General features: G+C 39.4%; 1 protein-coding gene and 1 long non-coding RNA gene across 2 annotated transcripts; one reads left to right on the top strand and one right to left on the bottom strand.

The window, feature by feature from the left end:
• Positions 1-1,762: 1,762 nt before the first annotated feature.
• On the bottom strand, positions 1,763-13,053 carry LOC135327451 (uncharacterized). The gene is made up of 3 exons (XR_010387593.1): positions 12,692-13,053; positions 8,991-9,180; positions 1,763-2,392 (listed from the first exon to the last, which is right to left on the bottom strand). It is a non-coding gene; the product is annotated as an uncharacterized LOC135327451 (long non-coding RNA).
• On the top strand, positions 1,924-25,714 carry LOC112982314 (leucine-rich repeat and death domain-containing protein 1). Its single transcript, XM_026098591.2, has 14 exons — positions 1,924-3,888; positions 5,404-5,602; positions 7,081-7,242; positions 10,723-10,843; positions 11,048-11,153; positions 13,759-13,857; positions 15,043-15,219; positions 18,815-18,941; positions 20,015-20,189; positions 20,354-20,473; positions 20,913-21,108; positions 21,660-21,755; positions 23,738-23,906; positions 24,594-25,714. The coding sequence occupies exons 1-14, from the start codon at positions 1,924-1,926 to the stop codon at positions 24,770-24,772; spliced, it is 3,891 nt and encodes a 1,296-aa protein (XP_025954376.2). The 3' UTR covers positions 24,773-25,714.
• The last annotated feature ends 432 nt before the right edge of the window (positions 25,715-26,146 follow it).

Genomic DNA, 26,146 nt, shown 5'->3' with positions numbered 1-26,146 from the left:
GCCGCGGCCTCTATCGCCGCCCTACTCCCAGCGCCGCTCCCTGCAAGCGGCGCCGCCGGGGCGAGGGGCGGGCGCCGCCGGGGCGAGGGGCGGGCGCCTCCCCGCCGCGCATGCGCAGCTGCTCCTGGGGGGTGGAGGAGGAGGAGGCGCCGTTGGTTGCCGCGGCAACCGGCGGTCGCGCTGAGGGAAGTGGTGGCGGCGCGCGGTGAGGCGACGGCGGTGCGGTGCGGTGCGGTGCGGGACGGGACGGGACGGGACGGGACGGGACGGGACGGGACGCCAGGCTGCCTTCCCGCTCCGGCAGCTGCTTGAGTTCAGGGACTGCGGCTGGGGGCGGCAGCGGCGGGTCCGAGCCCGCGCCTCCGCCGGCGGCTGCCGTGGCGGCAGCGAGGAGTTACGGCGGCAGCAGGGGATCCCCCAGCCCCACCCGAGAGCAAGAGATGCCTCAGAAAACGTGGTGTTACTGGAGAAAACAAACGAGCAAACAGGGGCTCAGCAGAAATGAGTGAGGTTTGCAAAGGTTCCTCTTGACCTTGAAACTTTTTTTATGAATAGGGGGCAAGGATGTGGTAATCATTTTGTACAACTCCGTCACACCAGCAGAAAGAGTTGTGTTAAAGGGCACAGGAAAAAACGTAAAGCTGTTCGAGGGACTCATGTTTGAAATACATGTTTTTAAGTAAAATGGTATAGATCTGCCCATAAGGGGAGAGGAAAAGATGAACTATGAGCTTTGGTTTGTCAACAGGCACTCGAATGAGGCTGGGAAAATACTGTTTATGATGGTACATCACTAACAACCAGAAGATGAAAGTGTAAAAGCAGGAAGAGCAAGCAAACAGGGCTCTGGAGAGCTGTGCGATATCCACTAAGGTCAGTGGTATCTGCTGCCGGAGATGGGTTGAGCTAAAACGAAACAAGCCTTTGAGGGAAAATCCTGTGCTCTCCACATCTTGTGGACCTTTTCTGTGTTCGATTTCTCCTCTGCCCATTATACACAGGGTATTGCATCTGTTACCTTTTCCAAGTGTTTCTGAAATAACAGTTCAGGATTAGCGTACATGTCAGCAAACTGAAATAAGCCAAGCTATTCCACGGTTATTTACCATGAAAAATGAAGAACTGTTCAGAAATGTGTTTAACATAGCAGTAAGTTACTTTGGTAGTGATGACTGCATTATCAGAACAGAATCAAATTAATTTCAATAATAGTTTATTATTAAGGTAATGAGATAGGTACAGATGTGGATTTCAACATTTATATTCACATATATAAATCCATATATATTTATATTGAGATAAGCAATTCTTTCTACTTAAAGGCTATTACAATATATATTTTGTTCATGATTTTTATGGAGCTCAAAAGTAAGCACATTTATAATTTAAGCATGTTAACAAATTAGTGGGATTGATTGCATACTCAGCATTTTAAAGGCACTTAGGTGTTTAAGTATAAACTTAGGAAGTCTAAATTAAGGCTCCTGTTTCTTAAAATCTTGAACTTTTTTTTTAATCAGAAGATATTAGTAAACTAAATTTCGTATTTAGGTAAAGAGAAATCGCAACTCTTTCTCAATATATGTATTTAATGGATCTGTTGATTCTACAAAATCTCAAGGAACAGGTCCTGCATTTGTGATGTATATTTTGTGATCGGTAGTCTATAGTCTGCAAAAACAAGGTATTATATGAAAGTAACAAGCATTTCAGTAAATAACATCATGTTTTTGGTACACAGAGAAATGGCCAAGTTCACCAATGTGGAAGAAGTCCAGATTTTTATTAAGCTTTCTTACAAGCTCAGTCTACTGATGGTGGAAGTATGTATTACTCCATATAGATTTGATGCTTACAGTTTGATTTCTTAAAAAAATACTGAAAAGAATCAGTTATCAATCCAGAAGCAGCTGAACAGCAACAATGTCTTTGGAGACAGAACAAGATGAAATCTCAAGTGGTCTAAATACAAAAGGACAAAATGAAAGCTTTCACGCGTTTCCTGAAAATGATGCCAGGAAAGACTCATTACATTCATCAGAGAATCCTGAAGTAGTTGACCTAACTGCTAAAAGTCTGAGTGAAATTTCATATGAAGTTCCTAAAGCAGATGACAATGAGGAAAACCATAAAATGACTGAAAATTTATCAAAAAGCGATTTGCCTGAAAAAAGGTATGAATATGAATTTTCAGCTGAGATAAATTCTGCCACAGTGCCTCAAGGTGTCTCAGCAACAGATGGGAGAAAATACGAACTACTTACATCAGCTGAAAAGAATACTGGAAAACTAAACCAAATCCTTGCAGATGTTGATGAAGATGCCAAAACAGACACGTTACCATCAGCAGTGGATCTTGAAAATGCTAAAAATGGATCAACATATGCATTGCCTGAAGAAAAAGATGAGAATTTCACAGTTATGCTAAATAATAAAGGATTAAGGGACATTCCTCTGCTCACTTTTCGAAACCAAAATTTAAAATATTTGCATTTATACAACAATGAAATAAAAACATTACATTCAAATATAGGTAATTTAATTAATCTGGAAGTCCTATTCGCTGAAAAAAATAAATTGACATCACTGCCACCAGAAATTTCCTTACTTCATAAACTAAGAGTATTAAATATTAGTCACAACCAGTTATCATATCTCCCTAAAGAATTATCAAAACTTGTAAATATTAAGGAACTCTTTCTCAATCACAACAACATTGATGAATTTCCTTTTGCATTGAAAAGCCTTGAAACTTTAGAACTTGCTGGGAACAAGCTAAAAACTTTGCCAGATACCATGGTTGACATGAAAAATTTGAAGGTACTCAATATTGATTCCAATCAGATCTTAATATTCCCAAAGGTTGTCTGCTACCTTCCTTATCTAGTAAAACTCAGCATATGTGAGAATTTGATTCAGAGCTTGCCAAAGGACATTAAAGAGCTCAAGAAACTACAAGAATTTTCAGTCAGTAGCAATAAGCTTATATTTTTGCCTGTGCAGCTTTTTCAGTTGACAAAACTAAGAGAACTCAGAGCTGACAACAACAAACTGGAGTTTCTTTCAGATAAAGTTGAGAATTTACAAGAACTTACGTTTCTGAACCTTGCAAAAAATTTATTCAAAAACATTACAGAGAATCTTTGCAACTGTACCATGTTGAAACATCTCATTCTACATGATAATCAGTTAACACAGCTTCCTGCTAATATTCACAAACTTAAACGCTTAAAGGAGTTTTCCTTAAGTAGGAACCAGCTGGACTCACTGGATGAGCAAATATCACATTTTAAAGACCTCTCCGTAATAGAACTTTCTGGAAATGCACTGACATACATTCCTGTTGAATTAAAAAATTGTATGGGGATAACCAAAGCTGACCTCAGCAATAATAAGCTCTCTCAGTTTCCACATGCATTGTGTGCACTATTTGATCTTAAGTACTTAAATCTTAGTGGAAACTGTATTTCAGAAATAGTACCTGGAATTTCTTACATTAAAAATTTGGAGTATCTACATTTAAACAAAAATAAACTGTCCTCTTTTTCTGCATGCTTGTGCAGCCTCACAAAACTAATTTACTTGGATGTAAGTGAGAATGAAATCCATAGCATGCCAGCAATGGTATCTGAGATGAAGGCTCTCCAGGTACTTCTTTTACACTGCAATAAATTTGACTTATTTCCCGAAGAACTGTGTTCTTTAAAGAGTTTACAAATCCTTAACCTTGCAAATAATCAGATAAAGAGCATTCCTTTACAGATTAGTAATCTGGAAGTGATTAAAGAACTAAATGTGTCAAACAACCAGTTTGTATCTTTCCCTTCTGAAATATGTCATCTTTCATCACTGGAGAAATTGACAGTGTGTCAGATGAATGGGTTGAAGGTAAGAGAACATTTCCTTTTAAGTAAGATAAACTTGTGTTGCACAGATTGTTATGCTGCAAAATTATTATTAATACACTTTCTCCTAACAGACATAAAAGCTCTTGTGTTTGAATACACCTACAGTAAACAGCAGAAAAATAGTTTGTAAACATGCAGATCTGTACATGTAATTACCCATTTTTAATATCAGAACTGGACAAAAATCTATTAGGATTTTTAAAGGCATGCAAACTTATTTAGAAATACTAGACCTGAACCTCATTTTATATAGTGTGATTTAGGTACATCTCGAGGCAACGTTTGGATAATCAGAATGATCTGAAACAGACCATGTATTTTCTGTTCTTTTAGTATTATTATGAAATTATGTATTTTCTTTCCTTATGGATATTGAGAGACAAAGTGACTAGCTGCAATTTGGTAGCTTAGCCTGCTGCCAGCATTCCTCTCTGTGAAATGAACAGCACCTTCCTGATTGTGTCATATTTATTAAAATCAGACAGTCATTAAATTCTCACTAATTCCCACAAGAAAAGATATATTGGATCTTCCATTTCTTATAGCAGAAAAAATTGCTTCACATTGCTAAAATTCACTGGGAGAAAATGTTTATTTTGTTTCTTACACTAAGGAACAGGGAAAAGTATTCCACTGAGGAAATCTAAACCTGTCTAACTTCTCTTCTGATTAAAAAGTCAGATGAGTATGTAGCTGTCATGGAAAAAAAGAGATTGTGCTGTCATGGTCAGTTGAAAGTAAAAAAAATACTGTTTCTGAAGCAAGTACTGATACAATCTTTGGCTCACTCACCAAAAAAAAAAAGAAAGGCTTTTTAAATCTCTCTTTTTACCAGAATTTGCAAAATCAGCATTTCATGTCTGATTTCATAAAGGACTCGTATTTCTTTGTATGATTTCAAATGTGGATATGATCTCTTCCAAGGAGACCTTTCCTTCAGACCCAGCAGTAAAGATCTTTATGTCCATTTCTCAGAGAGCCGTAGCTCTAGTTTCCATGATAATCTGATTAATACAAGAACAGTTAGAGTTCCTAGGAGGAAAATAGAAAAGAACAAGAAAAAAAACAGAACCAAACAGAAGAAAAATAGATATTTCATTTCCTTGTGGCTGAAAAGATCCAGAAAATAAAATTCGAGTGTTCTTCTGAGAGGGTAAATTTTTTTCTTTCATGATTTATTAGTGATAACAAGGACCAAAAAAAACTCTCCTAAAGCTTCAGCTACAGAGACATTATTCCACTGTATGTTTTTTATTGCCATTCTATTATTTTGTCTAAAAAAAATCCTTGCAAATTTCTATGCTCAGCATCAGCATTTTTATCAGAAAATAATAATTTTCCCTAGAATGGAATGTCATGAGCTTTTGCTGTTGGAAATAAATAACAGAAGGCTGTCTTGCCTGCAGGAAAAATTACCTTTTAAACTTTTTACAGATGAGAAATAGTTGTATCTACATAAATGAATAATGTAGCAATTGTTTCATTTCTTTGTTAGTTAACAAAAGTTCCAGAGGAGATATCTAAATTGATTTGCCTCAGAGAGCTTGATGTATCTCATAATGCATTAAAGGAAATTCCAGATGGCATAGGGGAACTGGAATATTTGGTCCATTTAATTGCAAATAATAATGATATCAGTCAGCTCCCCAAATCTATTACATCACTAAGAAATCTACAGCAACTTGACCTGAGTGGTAAGTATCAGGCATTCAATCTCTTAGTAAAATTTAAGCATTGAGCTATGCCCCTAACAAGTATAAATGTGTCACAAGATAAGGTGATAATGAAAAAAGAACTGAGGAAAATACAGCTTTCCATTTTTTAATGTAGGCTGCTGTTATCTTTCATGCCTTCTAACCAAGCATCCTCTCTTAAATTTAATATTTGAACACGGCTGTTTCAGAGACCATATCTGTGAAATGTTTTTAAGTGACATGATTTTTGCAAACATGATCATAGGCCTGCCAGCCACTAAGCACCAATCACTACAGACTTTATTGTTCAGAGCCACTAAGTATCAATCACTACAGACTTCATTGTTCAGGGTCCTGTCAGTTACACGACTGATATTTTTCTGCTGCAAAGAATGCCTATCTTTTGTAGATTACATTCATGATATCTGCTCAGATGTCTGATTAATGTTGCTGATATAATATAGTCTGGTTTTTTTTGTTTGTGGATGATTTACTTGGAATGTGAATTAACTGTTTTAGATGCTAGGACATAAAGCTAGGCTGCATACAGAACCCTGTACAGCTGGTTATCTCAGGTATAGCCATACATAAATACAGCTGCCAAGCTCCACGTTACGTTAGTTCAGTTCAGACTGAGCCTTGTGGCTTAGCACACCCCCATGCTGTCTGCTCCCATCCAAGACTTGTGTACTTGTGTCTTGTTAGCTTGGAAAGCTGCATGTTTGGCATTAGCTGAAGCACCCCTGAAAAGGATCCCTTCCTGCCTAGCTGCTGTGCTTTACAGACAGCTGGGCTGCTTTGGAAGTTTATTCAAACGTTTTCTGCCTGATATTATGTAAAATCCTATGGGCCAAGGACTCGTTTTACTTACACTGCTACAAACCAGGGCTATAGTTTTGAAGCCCCTTCATCCTATATTTCTTCTGATTGTACTGCTCTTCTTTCATGTCCCTTCACTTATTTTCCTACCCCATTATGCTGATGCACAGACTTCTTCATCTTGTGAAATCTCTGCTTAACCCTTTTTCAGCTTTCTCCTTTCATTTCCATCTGCCTCTGCATTTGTCGCACTTTTTCTCATCATGAACTCTTTCTAACTCTCCCTTCAAATACTTTTAAATACCTTTTATTTCTTGTGCACCATCTAATTTCCATTTCTTCCTTCAGTCCTTCCTGAAGAATAATTTTCATAATGCCAACACTAACTTCTACAAGATTCTGTTTCACACTATAGTAGACCATGAGGTCAGCGCCATGGGCTATGAAACCAGTGAAAAGATTCCTGTTATCTTTATTGTTCTTTCAGTCAAATCCTGAAACAGTAAGTTCCTTGAGGCAAAAACTGTCTTCCCTTTTTTATGCAATGCTGAGCTCATTACCAAATTAAAAAAAAACCCCTCACTTCACTAGACATGTTGCAAACTTCTTTAGATTAATATGATGCAGATGTAATTAGGCATTTTTGTGTGTTTTACCAGGAAATTGTCTGATATCTTTGCCTGCTGGTCTTCGGCATCTTCATTTGCTAACAGACATAAACTTTGATGGAAATGCTCTGTTTGAACCACTGCAGGAGGTGTGTAAAGGAAAGCAACTAGATCCCATTCTATGCTATCTGGAAAGTGCTGAGGAAAGAGACGGTATGTTAAGAACAAGTATATTATTAGATATTTTGGTACATTAAAGGTAGCTACTGTAGGAGCTGTTGAAAATCCATTGTGTTAATTTTAAACATCATTATCAGTACTGGTTCTGTTTCTTTTCCTCACTGATTTTGGTTAGTGTCAGCAGCATTTAAATTATGGTTAGTGTTCATGTACTTACTTTGAAGGCATCACATAGACTGAGGAATCAACAAGGATGTATACATTATTATAGTACAGGGGTTTGCATATAGAGACTTACGATTAAAAAGCTGTAGTTCAGAGCTAAGATTATATTGTTGCATTAGTACCTTTTTCAGAAATGGAAGTTGAGAGCCAAAAACTAAAACTGGGGTCTCAGAACTATATTCATACCAGAAAACCAAACAGACACAAATAAGTGAAATACACATGCATCTCAGTTCTGCTTATCCAGAGGTGTCACCTGCACTGAGAACAGAATAGCATCTCACTCCTTTTTAACCTCCCCTACCTTTTTCAGCTCTTGAGAATGAAAAATCTAAGCATCTATCTATATCACGGCTTTTCTATGGCCTTTTTTCTATGGCGTTATTAATTGTGAAGCACTGAAAGCATGTCAGATGTTCTGCCTGTGCTGATTTTGACTGTAACATATGCCCCTCTTTGCCTCTCCTCCTGAATGATCTTCCCTTGGTCACAACAGAACTCCACAACATCTGGGCAAAGTAAACTATGTTACCTAGTGCACACAAGCACAAGTCCACTGCCACCAGGAGAGGACTCCTTTCCTCACAGTACCCAAACCAATAAACAGAAACCTCTTTCTCTCCAACCTTGCCCCCCCCCCCCCAGCAACAAAAAAATGCTTTTTTATTTATTTTTGATTCCTTTTATGCTTTCTCTCCCCATCCCAAATTACTTTCTGCTAATCCCTACCCCCCCATCTCCCAAAATAAAAGACCCTATATTCCTCCCTTCCAGCACCTTTCTCCCCTCAGCCCCAAAAGTCAAAGAAAAAAAATATGCTTTGCTGTGCTCCTACAGCTCGTGCAACCAAAAAGAGCACAACTTTTCTTTTTTCTGGTATTTCCCTCACCCAAACATCCTGAATTGCCTAGTATTCTTGTATTAACATATGATCTCATCTGAATGTTCTATTACCTTATCCTAGCAAAACCCATTCATGCTAACAGGATTATCCTCTCATTATCCTGTTATCTGCACAGCTCAGTATGGCATCTCACACCTGTTCTCTTTCCAGGCTTAAGTTTCTAGCATTGCCTGCATCCCTGTGGCATCCTTCCCCTTCAGGCTGCCTAGCTAACTGCTTTGCCAGAGTCCTGGCAAAGTTAACAAAATAACTTAGTACCTCTCTCAACATCAATGTATAACTTTACTGGTTAAAATTTACCAAAACAGAAAATGCTGGCCAACATGGTCACTCAAATGTTTTTAAAAAAGAACTCACAACTAATAAAGCAGACAACGGTGACCAGTCACAAATGGTAAAACAGAGAAAACAGCCAAACCTAAAAAGCAGGAGAAGACACAAGAGGATATAGCCATTAAAAAGCAACTAGAGAAATAACTGTGAGGTGGACATGTTTCCACAGCCTGAAGACTGATGGCTCATCCAGGATGAAAACTACAGTAGGGGTTCCTGAACAGGAAGCCCAGGCAAGTTGATGCTGAGGCCCTGGAAGGAATTGTTTATATTTGCTTTCCAGCTTCCTTGTGCATCTCAGCTAGGAGGCACTGCTTACCTGCTGTTGTACTTCTGGGTCAGGCTTGCTCCACTCAGAGGCAGCCCTGTGCCCTCAGTCATTCCAGAGGCTGATTCTGGGTGTTGCACATTATTCCAGTATACTCTAAAAAAGACACTCCTTTGTTGCCTGCTGTTGCTAGGTTCTGGGATGGTAGAGTGGAAGCCATCCATGCCTCTGTCCATTGAATCTGTGGAGGCATCGATAAAAAGTATTTAAGTTCTTGACAGTGTCTGGAGATAGCGACTACACTATACTTTCGCCAGTGCTTGTTCTCCCAAAACATATACTTCCCTAGATCAAATTGGGAATGAGAACACCTGGACTAGACTCATTCTTTGCAGATGATGTTCCATGAGCATTATTTGGAGAACGTGGTATATCGGCTACTGTGTCCCGAAGCTCAGGGGACCTGGCATTATCTCTAGCGACCTCTTCATTTCTGCATTCACCTCCAGCTGAGATTGTAGAAAGGGATTTTGCAAGCACAGGCAAAGGCAAAGTCAGATGTTTTATAATGTGTGCGGGGAAGGAGGGTACAACAGTAACAGGACTTCTCTGCTATGTCTTTGTGGCCATTTTTAGGTGGTAAGTTCATGAGAACATTGTGCTGCTTCATGTGTTAACCAAGGAGGTAGTTGTGACCTTGGAGATCAGCAGGGAAGTGCCATCCCTACTGCTGTGCACATGCTGCGCACTGCAGATAACCAGAGTGGTGCAAATCCCATATGCACTCTGTATCTGGAGTGGTCTAATGTGGCACGTGACAGTCTATACAGATCACTGCAGGTTACCCAGCCCCTCTACAACCACCAAGAGTTCCTGCTACAGGAGAAGCATGCATATGTTCCTCCCATCTGAAAAAAAAGGCAGTCTTTATGTAGCATGCCATGGGTAGATCATTCCCAAAGAGATTACCTGGATATTATTGCCCTGTTGTTATCCCTGACTCTGGAGGTCTGTTGCCCACATGAGGGAGCAAGTGGTGCCTGTCTCATGCAGTGTCCCTAAACTCCACAGTGATTTTGCTGAGCCCAGAGTAAGTCCTTTCATAGCTTGATGAAGACCAAAGAGAAGAGAAGAGTATTGCAGCCACTGCTTCACCACCTTTAGCAGTGCAAATGCAATAAGCTCTAATCCTGCCAATTGTAACAGTTATTTTCTGTCACGTAAGAGAGAGGTTTGTATTCCTAGCATGTATGAGCTATTCAGGTATATGCAGTTGCTTTGATAATGTGTCTCACTCTTGACTGGTATTGAGCTGAATCGTAATGTAGATGATTACTGTGCAAAAATGTTTTCAAGACTGTACCACCTTACCCCACTATTCCTGTAACATGTGCTTCCTTGCTCTGCTATCTCAAACAAATGGAGCTTGGAGCTGTGCTGCTTCAAATTTAAGAAAATGCAAACCACCCATAATGTGGCAGTGAACAAAGATGGATGGTCTGGAGCAAGTACCAGAGACTTAGCAGTGTACCAGAGATTCCCTTGGCTTTTACAGCCCCTTTGGTTGGGGGCCAGACCTCCCTTAGATGATGAGCGTTCCATCTCCTCCCCAACGGGGTTATCAGAGAGAGAACATGATGATGCATCCTCCAGGATGGTGACATCACCTTAGAAAATGGTATTTAGTAGTTAGAAAAATCCTGAAGCAGGTCAACAGCATTTACAAAACATCTGTACACCATTTTATTTAAATAAGGATACTACTTTATATGTTTCTATTTAGAGAAAATATTGCAGAAGATATTAGAAGTGATTGCTGACAATGTTCCTTATGAAAATTTTGAATTCTTCTGCCAGAAACTGCAACTTCATCATGCTGACATCAAGTCTCTTGAAAATAGCAGGTTAGATACAGACTATTGTAACAGAATCTTGTTAATTTTATTTCCCATTTTCCTTTCCTTTCTATTTTATTAACAATATTTTGATTATAAAATTATACGTTTTTGTTAAATACTGAGTAGATATGTCTATGTAAAATTTATTGAGTATCTCCAAATCTTAGATTTTTTTCAGACATTTCCTTTTTATAACTCTTTTCCTAACAGGACTGTTAAACTAGAAGAGAAAATCATGACAGCACTGAACATTTGGAAGAGTGAAAACCAACTCCTAACTTCTGCTGAAATGATAGATAAACTGATCAGAATCCTAGTAATGACAGGCATGCATTATCTTACCAACAAAGTGAAAGCTTTAAAACTCTACTCCAAATCAGTAAAATTCTAAACATGTAATGTACATGTATTTATGAAAGGAATGAAAGTTTGTGATGTCATTCCTTTTTTTTCCATGAACATATTCTCACTTTGAGCATACCATATCTTGAGAAAAGCTCAGCCTGTTTCTACAAAACAGCTCAGAATCCTGTATTTATCTTTTAAAAATTGAACATATGAAAGAAATCAAAAGATGCACCTTTTTTGATTTCCAAAGTGAAGTAATTTTGTTTAAAAATGTATTTAAAGTGATGTAATTAGAGTAGAATGCCTTAAATCTATTATATCAAGTTGTTTGCTTCATTGTTGTGATATTCTTGAATAATGATTATGAGCTGAAAAAATTTTCCTTCATGGTTTTAACAGGTTGTTCAGAACAAATTTTAGAATGTAGTCTGAAGCTATATGAAGATACGGGAGGCACTGCGAAAATGCAGTGAGCACAGAGCTCCAGCTGGGTGTTGCCTTTCTAGTTTACTTGAAAGCAGTACATAAACACCAGGAAGAAACAGGCGATATCCCAGTAATCGCAAAATATGGGGGATGTGTTTAGAAATAGGGAACTTAGGTGTTGCGTGTGATAAAGTATTTGGCATCAATGGTAACACCTACACCGCTGACTAAGAGAGCCAGGGCATGAGGTCAAGCACTGCATTGTCCTTACCACCTGACTTAACTTGGTGTCTGGCTCTGCTTTGGACTGCGCCAGAGCCCTCTCCAAGACAAAGCTGACATGGTTCTGAGGACAACTCACTTCAGAAACAACTTCCAAAAAGCAGTATAAAGGATACTGCATGCCATTTGCCTCTCCCCATCCAGCAGAGTCTTCTGTCACTATCCCCACAAGTCTTGTAATCATAAACGTTCCCATATTCCCTCTTGTGGCGCTCTGGCCTATGCAATGCACATGCTCCATTTTGCACTGTAAAAGCACCATTCAGGTGGCATGGAACACAGCCCTTCTATTATTTCAGATGTTTTGAAGTGGAAAAAAATATTACTTTATGGTCACAGTGGTACCAGAGGTGGTGCAGAGGAGATCTAATAGGTTCAAGTGCTATGTAATCTGGATTCGGCCAGTCTGGTCTACAAACTGCTAGCCCTATGCGCAATGGAGGCAACTCAGTTCCCATTGCTTGGCCTCAAGTCTAGGGATCAGATCTCTCTTATTTAGCAACTCAGAAATGGCCAGTAATGCTTTAGGCACCGTCCTGTGCAGACATGCCCGGCCACTGGCGTTTTTTTGAATGCTGCACAGTGAGCACTGAAACTGGGATAAGGTGTTGTATCACAGACATACCCGGCTATACCAGCTTTATTCTAGCTGCTTAAGATAAAAATGAAGATGTGTTAGAACAGAGTTCAGGTTTGGCTAGCAGACCGTCTGAGTAACCTGTAAGCTTGATGTTGTCCATCTTCACAGTAATCCTGCACCTGTGCAGACTAAAGCAAGGTGCAGAACGTGCCAGTTACCGTTTGGGTTGCTTGAAGGTGTTCCGGCGGACAGAAGAAGAAAATATCGATGAAGAAGTTTACGAGAGCTCAGGAATGGGAGTAGTCTCTGGTATACTGTTGTCTGTGCCTACGTTAGCCTCTTGATTTGGAGGAACACGATTTGGAAGTGGATTCAGCAGTTGCACTCGCATTCATTTGGTTCACAGACTGGTTTTCGTGGGCAGGAACCGTTTTTTTTTCAGAGGAAACTAAAGCAGCAGCTCTGCTGAAGATGTGCACCAAACGCACTCCAATCACAACTGTTACCCTGGCATCCAAACCACCAGGCAGGCCACACCGCCGTAACGCCCGCCGCTGACCGCCTGAGATGGCGGCCCCGCTACACCGCCCCCTCCCGGCCGCACGCCGCCAGCCCTCACACGACGCCCTGGGGCCGCCCCCTCCCCCCCGCAGCGACGCGCCAGCCCCGCACCCAACGGCCGCCCCGCGCGCGGCAGCGCCCCGCCCGCCCAATCGCGCCGCCTCGCAGCCCGGCCGATGCCGTCACCGCGTGGCGCGCGGCCGCCGATTGGCTCAGGCTCCGGGAATCGTCACATGGGCAGAGATCAGCCCAGCGCCGCGGGGCGGGCCGGCTGCCGCCCGCCCCCTCTCGCAGCCCCCGCCCGGCGCGGCGACGGCACCTGCGGCGGATCGGCGCGGTCGGTGGGTCGGTCGGTGAGGCGATGCTGAGCCTGCTGGATGTCAGCGGGTCCCTGCTGGAGCGGGTGGCCGTCTGCAGCCCCCTCTCCTTGGTGCTGGCCGCCTCTGCCTTCGTGCTGAGCCTCGGCTACCTGCTCCAGCTCGGCTACCGGCGCCACGTCGGCTCCGGCCAGAAGGTGGGCGCCGGGGGGGGGGGTGGGGCGCGGCGGGCAGGCGGCGGCTGCCCTGGGCGGGCCTTGCTTTTTGAAAAAAAATCAGTCGTCCAAAGTTGGACTTTTCACAAAAGAGCTTAAAATATGTACAAAGGTTCTTCCGTGTTTAGTTGTTACATAGATTTATTGTTCGCTGAAGAAAATTCAGTACTTGCTTTTCTTTTTCTCGCTCAGAAATATCCGCCATACATTTCGTCGAGCATCCCTTTCCTTGGACATGCAGTAGCGTTTGGGAAAAGTCCCATTGAGTTTTTGGAAAATGCTTATGAACAGGTGTGTTCTCCCACGTGGCTGGCTGAGCATGTGCCAAAATATTCTTGCTTACCTGTTAAGTGCTGTATCTTGGACCTGTGTAAAAAAAGTTCACTGTCATTAACTGACTTGAGTATGGTATGAAGTGTGGGCAGTAGGCTGGTTTTTTAACATTTTTTATATACAATGTAACTTCGTTACTGAAAGAAACTATTTTCTGTGGTATCTCATGTGATGCAGTGGGAAAAGTATATTGGTGTATTCAGGTAATGTTCATAGTTGAATCACAGATAACTAAAAAGCCATTTTATAATTTATTTTAATCTCACTCTTTAGTAATCTGTTTGAGACCAGGTTGCAATATAATAACCTACCTGTCCTCTGTAGGTTATGTAATGAATTTTAAGGCTCTTTGTAATGGTAAAAATGCTGGTGCATAAAAGCACGGTAATTTAAACAGCCCAAAAGAAAAAGGAAACAAACTAATGCAGTAGAGCTGTCATTACAGTACAGTAAAACTTATTGATCTGTTTCACAGTGTCTAAAACTTTCTAGAGTCATAGGCTTAAATCTGAGATCCGTTAACTTGGAGAAAGGCAGGCTGACTGTGTGAGGATCTGCTGGAGAAGACCTTTACGCTTTAAAATCTCATTTGCCAATTACCAATGTGTAACTCCAAACCTGAAGTTTTTCAAGACAGCGTTCATGGATTGCTGTAGGCTGTATGTCCTGTAGTCTCTGCCAATTTTGTGGTGTCACTGATATTTTATTTACATTTTTTTTTAAACTATGGTAGTCTTACAATCTGGAGAAAGATGAGCGTTAGTTACAATGTTAGATATCACTAGACATTGTATTGAAAACAAATTTTAAATGTGGCTTAAAATATTCATATCCATATTACATTTCTAGCCACTTATTAGGGGAATAGTGACTTGTGCCAGTTTCCTGTCAGATTTCCTTTTCTTTTTCTCTCTTTCCTTCCTTCCTCCTCATTGCTACTTACGTGTGACACATCCAGTACAATATATAGGTGTATGTGTGTATCAGATTTGTAGATGGAGACAGTCAATCTCAAACCACATTACAGAAATCATTGCACTGAAATAATGTTGCTATATTAAATAGCTAATATCTTATGAAAGTCTGTAGGGGAAGAGATTGTGATTTTATGGTTAAAATGAACTGTTGTTTTTTTCCTCTTAGTATGGGCCTGTGTTCAGTTTCACTATGGTTGGCAAGACGTTCACATACTTACTGGGCAGTGATGCTGCTGCTCTACTCTTCAATAGCAAAAATGAAGACTTGAATGCGGAGGACGTATACTCTCCGTTAACTACGCCAGTCTTTGGCAAGGGAGTTGCCTATGATGTCCCTAATATGGTATGTATTTTAAATATAAAATGAGTAGAACAGTAAGATAATTTAAATTCTGATGAGGGAGTCATGAGCTCTTGGCTCTGTATGATGGGATTCATTATTCATATGCAGTTCTGACAGCAAGGCATGATGCAGCTTATAAGTAGTCTCCATTGGATGATCAAGACTGAACATGTCTAGGCTGCTTTATTTACCATCTAGCCATTCATCAGTCCTGATCCTATATCTTGTTTTTGAAACCATCCAATTCCATGGTAGTGGAAAGCCTAGTATGTGAGTCATTGCTTTCCTTATCTTACAGCACGTCACTGACTACAGTTTACTTTTTCCTTAAGAAAAAATTTAGATTTCCCTTCTGAGAGAGCTTCAGAATGGTAATTTTTCATTCATGCCATACCAGTCTATATGCAGGAGTGTTAATTTGAAACTTGGCATCACACAAAGTTTGTCTTGCTAGGACAAAAATCAGTCTTTTTGTATATGTTTGTAGAATACAATCTGCATGGGTCCTAAAGTAGAGTAGCATGTTTCTGAGCTAAGTGTTGCCTCTTGTTGTTTGTGCTGTTTTAAGTCTGCGTGTTGCTTGACAGGACAGTCAGACTCATAAACTGCAGATGTCTGCTTTTCACTGGATAGATTTGCTCCACTGGTAGTCTACGTTTAGGGTATGTTGGCATTGACAAGCTCTTGTGTTACAGAGTAGTCTGGTGGCAGGAACAACATTGTGCTATAATTTATCTTTGGATTTTCAGTTGTGGCTTTATGCGGTTTGTTTCTACAGATGGCAGTCATTTGATCAGTAATAGTTTCTGCAGCCATCGAGACTTTCCCTCCTTAGCTTAGTCTTTGGTAGAAGTTTGCCTCTTCGTTGCAAATTCCCTTTGACAGGGAAGAACAATAGTTGTCCTTACGAGTTATTTGGCTTAGGATCTGTAATCGCTAGGCTGTTTTCCACCACACCAGCATTTTGCAGTGATCCACAGTGTATGAGTGTTGTTCTTACTTCATTCTCTTGGGAATCTCATATGTGTAACCAATGGCTAACAACTTGCCACTTCACAAATAAGTAAAGGAGAGCCCTGCTCTCTCTTGCTTCATCAGGAAGTGATAAAATGGTGGATAGAGGGTGTCACAAAGTTTGGACTTTTCTCAGGGGTTGTTTGTTTTGTGTGGGGTGTGTTTTTGGGTTTTTTTTTTGTTTGTTTGTTTTTTTAGTACTTGATTGTTAAGCTCTTCTTATCCTTTTGTGGATGAAATCAGAAGGACTGCAGCCTGAATAACAAGTAGGTCTCCTTGGACATAAAGCATGAACTCCTCTTCCACAAACGGGGCTTCTGCCAATTTCAACAGGCAGAGGTTTTCCTCAGAAAGTCAGAGATGCAGTCAGGGATCCCTTTTAGAGTCACTCTAGTGTAGAAGGTAAATGATTCTATGTGCTACACCTTTCATATTCTTCTCTGGTATTAACCAATATTAGAAAAGTGTCTGTGAATTCTGCAGAGACAGACTGCTACATTGAGCAGATTTTCACTGTGTTGTACTTGCTCCTTGGATTCTGACTGTCTTGGAATGTCTTCATGAAACTGAAAGGCGGTAGTCTCTCTCTGAATTCTGTGAAAGTTCATCCACTTGCTGTCACTGCTGCTTTGACTTCTGCTTTCACACTCCACCGTTCACGGATGGAGTTTAATGTCTTTCTTCATTCAACAGCTAGTTCTTCTAGGATCTAATCTTATCCTTCAGGTGTTTTATAGAACTTTCTGTAAGCTCCTTGGAAAGTGGCATTTCTTACAGCTACGTTATTCCTCAGGCATACGTGGATGATTCAGGCCTACTTCATTGGTCCACCGTATACTGGTGTTTTTCTGAGGTGGTCTTTTTCTAGAGTTAGCCTGAATTTTTACCTAGAGTAATGTTGGAGTTCTGCTTTAGTTAAGAGATTATTCTCTTTGTATTATTCTGTGGTATGTGTGCATAAGCCTGTTTGATTTGTACCTTTGACACTAGAAAGAATTTTTCCTTTTTATCTCTTCAGATTCAGGTTCTTCAGAACAGCACTTGGGCTATTTGTTTCTGCAGCTGAGAGATGCAGAGATTTTGCTATTAGCACTCTAGTTGTATGCGTTGCTATTTGAGGTTGACCAGCTAGGATGCCCAGTTGTGGCTAGAATGCGTTCTGCCAAAAGTCAGCTCTCTTGTTGTGCGGTGCTATCAGACACCTACTGGGCAACCCTTTGGAGAGCTGCTCAAACCCTCGTGGGGCAAAATACATGGTAGCGTTGATGGATCACCCAGAGCTTTTGACACCTCTTTCTCCCTGCCCAAGCTGCGTTACTCTCCATCTCTTCAATTTGACAACAATCTACAAAAGGAAGAAGAGTTATTTACCAGTAATTCTGGTAATTAAAAGTTTGTTAATGTGCATAATCCAACTATCAATTCATATTTACTTTGTCTCCTTCCTCTGAGACTCTTTCAGATGGCTGTTCTTTGAGAGAAACTGAAATGGCAGTGGACACATTCACTCCTGTGTGCCACTTGTCAAGCTGAGGTGGAGATGGGCTGGCATGTGCTTTTTTTGCATGTTGCAAGGGAAAATGTGCCTGTCTCGTGTGCCCCTCTCTGTGGCATGTATACTCTGATAGACTGCTGTTGTCTCCATTGCATTCAGAAAACAGAAGTTAATTGGAAGTTACTGGGAAGTAACCAAGTAACCTTTCTTTTACACCTTCTGTATTGTGAAGAACTTTACAGTACATGCAGAAACCTTGGTGAGAAGACGACAGTTTTCAGTGTATTGCTCAGGGTGAAGTGCAGCTCCTTATGGTAGATGCCCTAATCCATAAATAAGGCTTAAAAATTGAATAATTGTCTGAGAAGATGACACATCAACTCATTGAATGCTTCTCTTCAAATAATGGGCTTTTTTACCAGTAGATTTATTAGCTATGATCCTGTATATAGAAAAAGAGGGAAAGTTGAGAAGAGCGGGAAGCTCACCAGTTTCCTAGGAAGCAGTTTGCTTCCTATTTCTGTTGGCCTTGCTGGGCAGCGAGATCAGAGGGCGTTGTGAAAGAAAGGTGCATTTCTAAACAAGAGATAAGGTATTAAAGCATGAGAAGAGAAAAAAAACTCTGGGGGAAGATGAAGCAAGGAGGCTGCATAATGTGGAACGTAGGCTGTATCCAGATTTTGCAGATCAGGTCTGATTAGGTTTGGGATTATATATATAGTTATTAATTACATGTCTGAGGTGCATTCTGTATGTTAATCCTGGATGCATCTTGTATCTTCATTGTTAAAGCTCAACAAAGAAAATAATTATTTAATTAATTTTCTATTTTGGTACTGTAGAATAAGGAATTGTAGCTCCTTTAAGCTAGTATTTTGTTTGGATATTATTAGACTTTTGCTTGAAAAACAAAATAGGTGAAACATAGTGTTATCTGTTATTTAAACCTTAGTATCTGCTGTACCCTACCAATCCTAATTTCTTTCTCCTTTTGTATGTTGTTATAGTACAAATAATAATAAATTGTTAATTACATTAATATGATGGTCCTTGTACTGACTGCTTCTTCCATCTTGGTTCTTCTAGGTGTTTTTGGAACAGAAGAAGATGCTCAAAACTGGGCTAAATATTGCCCGATTTAAACAGCATGTATCTGTGATTGAAGAAGAAACAAAAGAGTATTTCAAAAAATGGGGAGAAAGTGGAGAAAAGAGTAAGCAGGATCAAATACCTTTTCACTCAGACTTTCTGTGAAGGAATGAAGGCCAATGCAGAACGTGTTTTTTTTTGTAAATGATTTACTGCAGCATTATTAAAGGACTGAAAAATGGTATAGGCTAAACTCTATTGGCCATGGGAAGAAACATGCAAAATATATTTTTGATTACTCAAATTTAAGGCTCTGGGAGAACAAAGCTGCTCAGAAATTCACTGACAGGAGAAAAAAACAGTCTTATTCTTTTGTAGTGTGGGAGTAGACTGTGTATCTGTTGCCTGGTTTGAATCATGCTAGTTTTGCCAGATGTGAGTCTGTTCAGTGTAACCATTCTTAGTCTGTAGGAAAAAAAAAAAAACTGCAGTGACTTCTCAGAAGTCATGTTTGAGATCTTAGCTGAGATATCATCTCCACTGAAGATCTGCATCCTTAAGGTTGATAAGGTTATGTTGATAGGACGTGTTTGTTAATAATACAGTATATGTTTCAGTTGATTAGGGGGATTTCGCCCCCATGATTATTATTTCTGGATTTTTACATGGGTCAATAGTCATCTGAGTGGGATTCTTTTATTTCCTACCTGGCTTTCCCAGTTAGCCTGCTGGGCTTATCCCATCACTATTGTTGCAAGCCAACAGTGAAAGAACAAATTCAGAAATACTCACAAAATAGTTTAATGAGCAGCAAAACTAACCTTTTGCCCATGGATCTGCATTTCAAGGTTATGTTCTTGTATGACTTCTTTTATGTGTAGTAAGGATTGAACTTGTGTTGCAAGGTTTACTTTGTATAGAAGGATTAATAGCTTTCCTCAAAAATTTCCTAGAAAAAATATCTTAGAAAAAGGTTGAAATTATCAACCTAGTTAAAAAGTTACTAGAAGAGAGACTGACAGACACACAGAAGTTTAAATTTTCCTAGGAAAACAAGCTAAAACTTTATTTAAAATTACGAATCTGTGTTTATTTACTTATTTTTCTCTTCTACAAAATAAAAAAATTTATAACCTGTAAAACTTAGTATCTCTCCTGAAATGCATTCTCACTGTTCTTTTTCAAATCTTTCCTCAGACCTGTTCGAAGCCCTTTCAGAACTTATCATTTTGACAGCAAGTCATTGCTTACATGGGAAAGAAATAAGAAGCTTACTGAATGAGAACGTGGCTCAGCTGTATGCTGATTTGGATGGGGGATTTACTCATGCTGCCTGGCTCCTGCCAGGTTGGCTACCTCTGCCTAGCTTCAGGTATCAAAAATAACAGATGAAACAATTTAGGCATTTTATCGATTTCTTTTTTTTTCCTTCTATTTCTTGTTTGTAAGGCTGTTCTAGACATCCCAGTAAATCTTCATAAGTATTTTATATGTTACTTTGTATAAAGTGGCTGATACGGATGCTTTGAATTGCAGACGACGAGATCGAGCGCACAAAGAAATAAAGAGCATCTTCTATAAGGTTATCCAGAAACGTCGAAAGTCTGAGGAGAAAGAAGATGACATACTCCAAACTCTACTTGATGCTTCCTATAAGTAAGCAAAGGGGTTGGAGACTTGCCATTTATAGATAGTTATGCTTTAGCTTTGAATTATTCAGTTGCATCTGTCTACCAAAAAAAAAAAAAAGGAAAAACTCTCTCATGCGCTGCATCGCTTTTTCTTGCCAGCATTGGTTCTAGCTGCATGCTAAAAATATCTTCAAAAGTTCAATTATAAATGCTTATTCAGACTTCCTGAGGTTATCATCAGCAATCAAATGATTGCTTCCTTTCTCATTTCTGGCCTTCCAGTAATGTAAAGTTCCCAGAGCATCTGTCGCCCCCATGCTGTCCCTCCCCGCAAATATTTAGCTGTTCCATTTGGAGTGGGCAGCCTAAGAGAAGGAGAAAGAAAAGTAAATTAGAAGAAATTATATGTACTATAACTGGAAACCTCATCAAATGAAGCTCTAACGTATTGCCCCTTAACCTAGGGATGGCCGTCCGCTGACAGATGATGAAGTTGCTGGCATGCTTATTGGGTTGCTGTTAGCAGGGCAACACACGTCCTCCACCACTAGTGCCTGGCTTGGCTTCTTCCTAGCCAGAGACAAATCAATACAGGAACAGTGTTACGCAGAACAGAAAGCGGTTTGTGGAGATGACTTGCCACCATTAACGTATGACCAGGTTTGTATGTTACATTATTCCTGCTAGATATTTTTATACTTTAGACACTTGCAAAAATGTAAAATACAATCTTATGCTTTGTGATAGAATCATAATCTGTGTCATAAGCACCCTGTGGTGTCACTATTTGCCAATATATTTCCTCCATCTGCTTTTCCAGTAACTTTTCAACCTGCTACTATTTAATATTAGCATTGACCAAAGAAATTACAGTTACTGGAAGCTCTATTAAAATGTTCAGCTGGGTAGAGGAAGATCTTTGTATTTCCACTAGCGAAAAGGATGCAGTGTGATCTTTTTCTTAAGTTCGGCATCAGAAAACACTTGTGAGACAGATCAATAAAGAATTAGTCATTATTGATTCTGCTGGTCAGAGAATTATTTTTTAATTGAACTAAATGAAACAGCAGAAACTTATCAGGGTAGTTAATGAAGTACATGTAAATATGAGGTGCTTAGTCTTTGAATTTTAAAATGGTACAAAATACCTTTTTGTGCACATTGAATAAACTTGGCTGTACTTTGATATATTATTTGCTTTATATTTGCAGCTGAAGGATCTCAGTTTGCTGGATCGCTGTGTAAAAGAAACTTTAAGGCTGAGACCTCCTATAATGACTATGATGAGAATGGCCAAAACTCCTCAAGTGAGTACAGTTACTGGGTGCAACTTCAGTTCAATAAAGCAGGGCTGCTATTCAGAAACCAAGGCAGGCTAGAGGAATGGGCCAAGAACAACTTCACAAAATTCAGTAAAGACAAATGTGAAGTTCTGAACCTGGGATGGACTAACCCCTGCAAGGGTGCAGGCTGCCTGCCTGGGAGCAGCTCTGTGGAAAAGGCCAGGGAGGGCTGGGGCCACCCCAGCTGGCAGGGGACCCAATATGAGCGAGCAGTGTACCCTGGCAGTGATGACAGCCAGTGGCATCCCAGGATGTATCGAACTACTTAGACTAGTTCCTAGTCCCTGACTAGGTTTAACCACTCATCTGTACTCATAACTGTTCTTCCTACTGGGTCAGATCAGCTTGTGCTATGTCAACAAGTATTACCTTAGTCCTGTTTATTCATTTCTTAGCATTAATCATCCTATTTTTTTCAGTGCGTTAGGAACATATACTGATGTCAGTAATCAGATAGCTCTAAAAGTAGACCTATTGAGTCCAGGACACCAACCAAACCATATATCTGTTTCTGCTTACACTTCTTCTATTGCTATTACATGGGTTCATAACTCTGTGGGACTGGACCTCTGCTTGGACTGTGTCACATAGACTTAAGATGAGTATATCATATTGTCTCATCTTAATTTTTGAATTTCCTCTTGAGTAACCTTCTTTCAGGTATGTTGTTTTTATAGGCCTTATTTCACATTAGGTATTATACTTCCTGTATTTCTGTATTCTGGATGAACAGATCAAAATTGTCACAGTCATTAATGCAAATTTGCACTAAAAGGCAAAGAGTGAGAGAAGTCCTGTTTTTTTTTTTTTCTTGGTGATTATGTGCAAATAGGTATGTTAATTCATTAGCTGCACATCAAATACTTGCAGCCAATAGCTTATTACAAAATAACTGTGTAACTGCAATCCATTTCTCTGGTCTGCCACTAGATGCAACTGTGACGCTGGCAGGGTACAGCTAGGGTCTAACTCCTGTCATATGAGACCTGTGTGCTGGTGAGGTCTCTTGGGGAAGCAGGGGGCTGGGTCAGATCAGCTTGTGCTATATCACGCTGCTCAGGTGAAGAAAGTACCAACAAAAACACTTCCCTCAGCTACTCCTGTCTTCCTAATCTTTCCTGCTGGACAAAAGGAGAGTTTGGCTAGACAAGGACAGTAACCTAGTTAGGAATGCCAACCTTTATTCTGAGAATTGCATCACAGGAGTACATTTTGTATCTTTAGAAAAAAGCCACTGTAATTGTAGTCTGTCTTTTTATCCTGAATGATACCCTTCCAGATTCAGTTTACGCACAAAACATGACAGGAACTAAAAAATAGCTAAAACTGAAATCTTTCTTACTAAAATAAAACAAATCCTGAGGCATAGTTATTAAAGGTTTCTGAAGATCTGCAAAAGTCTGTGTATATTTTTAAATTGGAAATGGTGGTAGTAACCGATGAAAGTCTTAATTTGTAGTCCCACAGAGCAGAACTGGCCCTTTCTTTTAGCCATCAGTTTCTAGAGTTCTTAATTCAGTACTACCATCTAAAGATTCTGTAGTTTGCCAGTTTTTAATAGCTACCTTGGAAAAAAATTGGCTTGCACTTACTTACATAATATGTGCTAGCTAAATCTAAAAGAAAATTTGCTGTTTGTATAAATAAGACTTCAAATTATTTTTAAAAACTATCCCTTGCATGGCAAATGTTTTCAACAAATCTCATTTAAATTTTTTTCTGTAGAGGCATCAGCTTTGTTAAAGCATCTGAAAGCTTTCTGCAGTTGCCTGATACTGTGCCCTGCACAATTAAAACAATGACATACTAGACTGCATTAATTTTAAACTGGCTCAGCAGAAATCTCTTGAAACTGAAGTCTCACAATAGAATTTCAGGTATTACTTTAAAAAGAAAAATGGAGAATTTTCTTGTAACACATAGGTCCTTTTCTCCTTGCCTTGTAGACTGTTGCTGGGTATAGTATTCCTCCTGGCCATCAGGTCTGTGTGTCTCCCACTGTTAACCACAGACTGAAGGACTCATGGAAAGCTGCTCTAGACTTCAAGCCTGACCGGTATCTCCAAGATAATCCCGCAGCTACAGAGAAATTTGCCTATGTTCCGTTTGGTGCTGGTAAGTTACAACTGGCCAATAAGGAAATGCAGTGTTTTCCTGAGTGACTGTGTACTTATGTGACTCATACTGGTCATCCTGCATCTCTTACAGCACCTCCCCACTCTGTAGCATCTGAGGGTATTTCTTCTTTCTATCGCTGCCTGAAAGTTTGCTTACTGTGGAAGTGCCATTAAAAGAATGCAATTGATAGGATCTTTAGTTCTGCATTTACTAATAGCTGTAAATAGTACTTGGAAAAGCAATTAAAAAAATCTTTAGGTTAGCATGTATTATATTTAAATTACTCAAGTCTTTAAGTCAAGGTGAAAATTTGTTAATATGAAGTCATTTTAAGGTAAAATGTACATAGAGATTCGTAACACTCAAAACAGTTTGCAGAAATGACTGCAGTACAGTTACAGTTGATATCTTTTCACAATGTTGTAAACTCTCCTTTAATGTTATGTAAATTCTCACTTTGTGGTGAGAACAGAACAATAGAATCTTACCGAACTACTCAATCTGTTTTATGTTTTGAAAATTTATGAAAACAAGGCTTTCATGTAGTTACATAATGTTTGCTGGATCAAAGCCTCAGGTTGTTTAGAAAGAAGTGATTACCGTTCATGTAAAATTTTAAAATTAACTTAGAATACTTGTTGTCAAAGGTGATTTTACAACTAACTGCTTTGGATTTCTTTCTAGGCCGTCATCGCTGTATTGGAGAAAACTTTGCTTATGTTCAGATTAAGACCATTTGGTCTACTTTGCTTCGTTTATATGAATTTGATCTCATCAATGACTACTTTCCAACTATAAATTATACAACAATGATACACACACCTAATAACCCAGTTATCAGATACAAGAGGAGGTCACCCTAAGTTCTGGAACAAAAACCTTATCTATTTAAGTTGTGTGAACTAACAGACTTTTGAATAAAACTGGCAAAATGAATGGCAATTGGAAACTGTTCCATGACTCTGTGAAAGCAACAATAATTTACCAGCTGTGATGTCTTTGCATCTATTTAATTTGTTTCTCCATACCATTTAATGCTGCTGTATGTAATTGCTTGTTTTACAACTTTTTTGTTGCAATTTTTAAATGAAAACTGTCTTTTCTATTTGTGTAACATTTTTAAAGTGCATGACAACTCTTTCCTTAAAGGTGAAGAAACAATAAGCTATTTCTACAAACTGAAATCTTTGTTTCTGAAAAGTAGCTAAAAGTTACTTTTCTCCTCTTAAGGGGTACAACTATGTACATTGCATCTGTATCCAGTTATGGTAAATCCATCAGGTAACAGGCACCAAGTTGGAATGTACCTTCGTGGTGCTCTACTGTGAGAGTAGAACTGCAAATATTGTAGTAATGAGTGAACTATCTGTGGTCTTAGCTGCTGATTGAAAGTACCCACATACTTATTTAAAAAATTGTTACTGTACAGAAGAGTATTGAGCAGACTACAAAAATACTTATAGAAGAGACTTTACTGAGAATAAACGATTTTTATGAACTTCAGCTGTAAAATGGTTAGGTTCAAAAAAACCCAGCAAATCCTTTTCTAGAAACAATTCTGAAAACTAGTAATTTCTAAAAGCCTGATACAAGTATGAAAAGTAACAGTAAATGGTACAAACAACTTTAATTTTGTGAATAACTACTTTATGTATAGAGCGGTCAAAGAAAGTGAAATGTGAACGTTGTTCCCCTTTGTACTGACTCATGCAGGATTTTTAAATGATGTTTGTTTAAAAAATGATGATAAATGAATGGTAATGAGCTCTGGCTCATAGAAACTTTGAATTAAATCTATAAACAAACTTCTTGTAGAATTCTTCTGTGCTCAGCCCTGTTGACTTACTTCTGAAAAGCTTTTCCACTTACATAAATGTAAATTTATTTATTACAAGTATGAATTAGTCATGCAAAGAGCTTTTTCTCCCTTTCATCAGTACTTACTGCAACAAGGGCTTGCCCAGTTTTTCCTATTCTAAACACATGCATAACCAACTATTAAAAAAAGCCTTTTTCTTAATCAATCACAGCAACTGAGAGACTGGAATATCTTTCCTTCTAGCCCTGTAAGATGTGATCAAGGTCTTCAGAAAACAAGCTCGCAGTTGTCTTGTCTTCTAGTTAGTAGCTGCCCTTTTGGAGTCTGTAAAAAGTACAGCTGCAGCCACCAAAAATGGGAAGAGCACAAAGAGGAGTGAGCTTTGCTCTGTGAATAGGAGAGCAGTTCTTGAATTTAA

Source organism: Dromaius novaehollandiae, chromosome 2 (assembly GCF_036370855.1).
Source record: "Dromaius novaehollandiae isolate bDroNov1 chromosome 2, bDroNov1.hap1, whole genome shotgun sequence".
NCBI classification, from domain to species: Eukaryota; Metazoa; Chordata; class Aves; order Casuariiformes; family Dromaiidae; genus Dromaius; species Dromaius novaehollandiae.
This window is presented reverse-complemented; position numbering and strand designations above follow the sequence as displayed.

Bases quoted from the DNA above. Each gene is read 5' to 3' on its own strand.
- LOC112982314 (XM_026098591.2), top strand. From the start codon at position 1,924: ATGTCTTTGGAGACAGAACAAGATGAAATCTCAAGTGGTCTAAATACA. The intron at 20,190-20,353 runs GTATCAAAAATA...TTTGAATTGCAG, and splicing joins CTACCTCTGCCTAGCTTCAG to ACGACGAGATCGAGCGCACA. The intron at 21,756-23,737 runs GTGAGTACAGTT...CTTGCCTTGTAG, and splicing joins GAATGGCCAAAACTCCTCAA to ACTGTTGCTGGGTATAGTAT.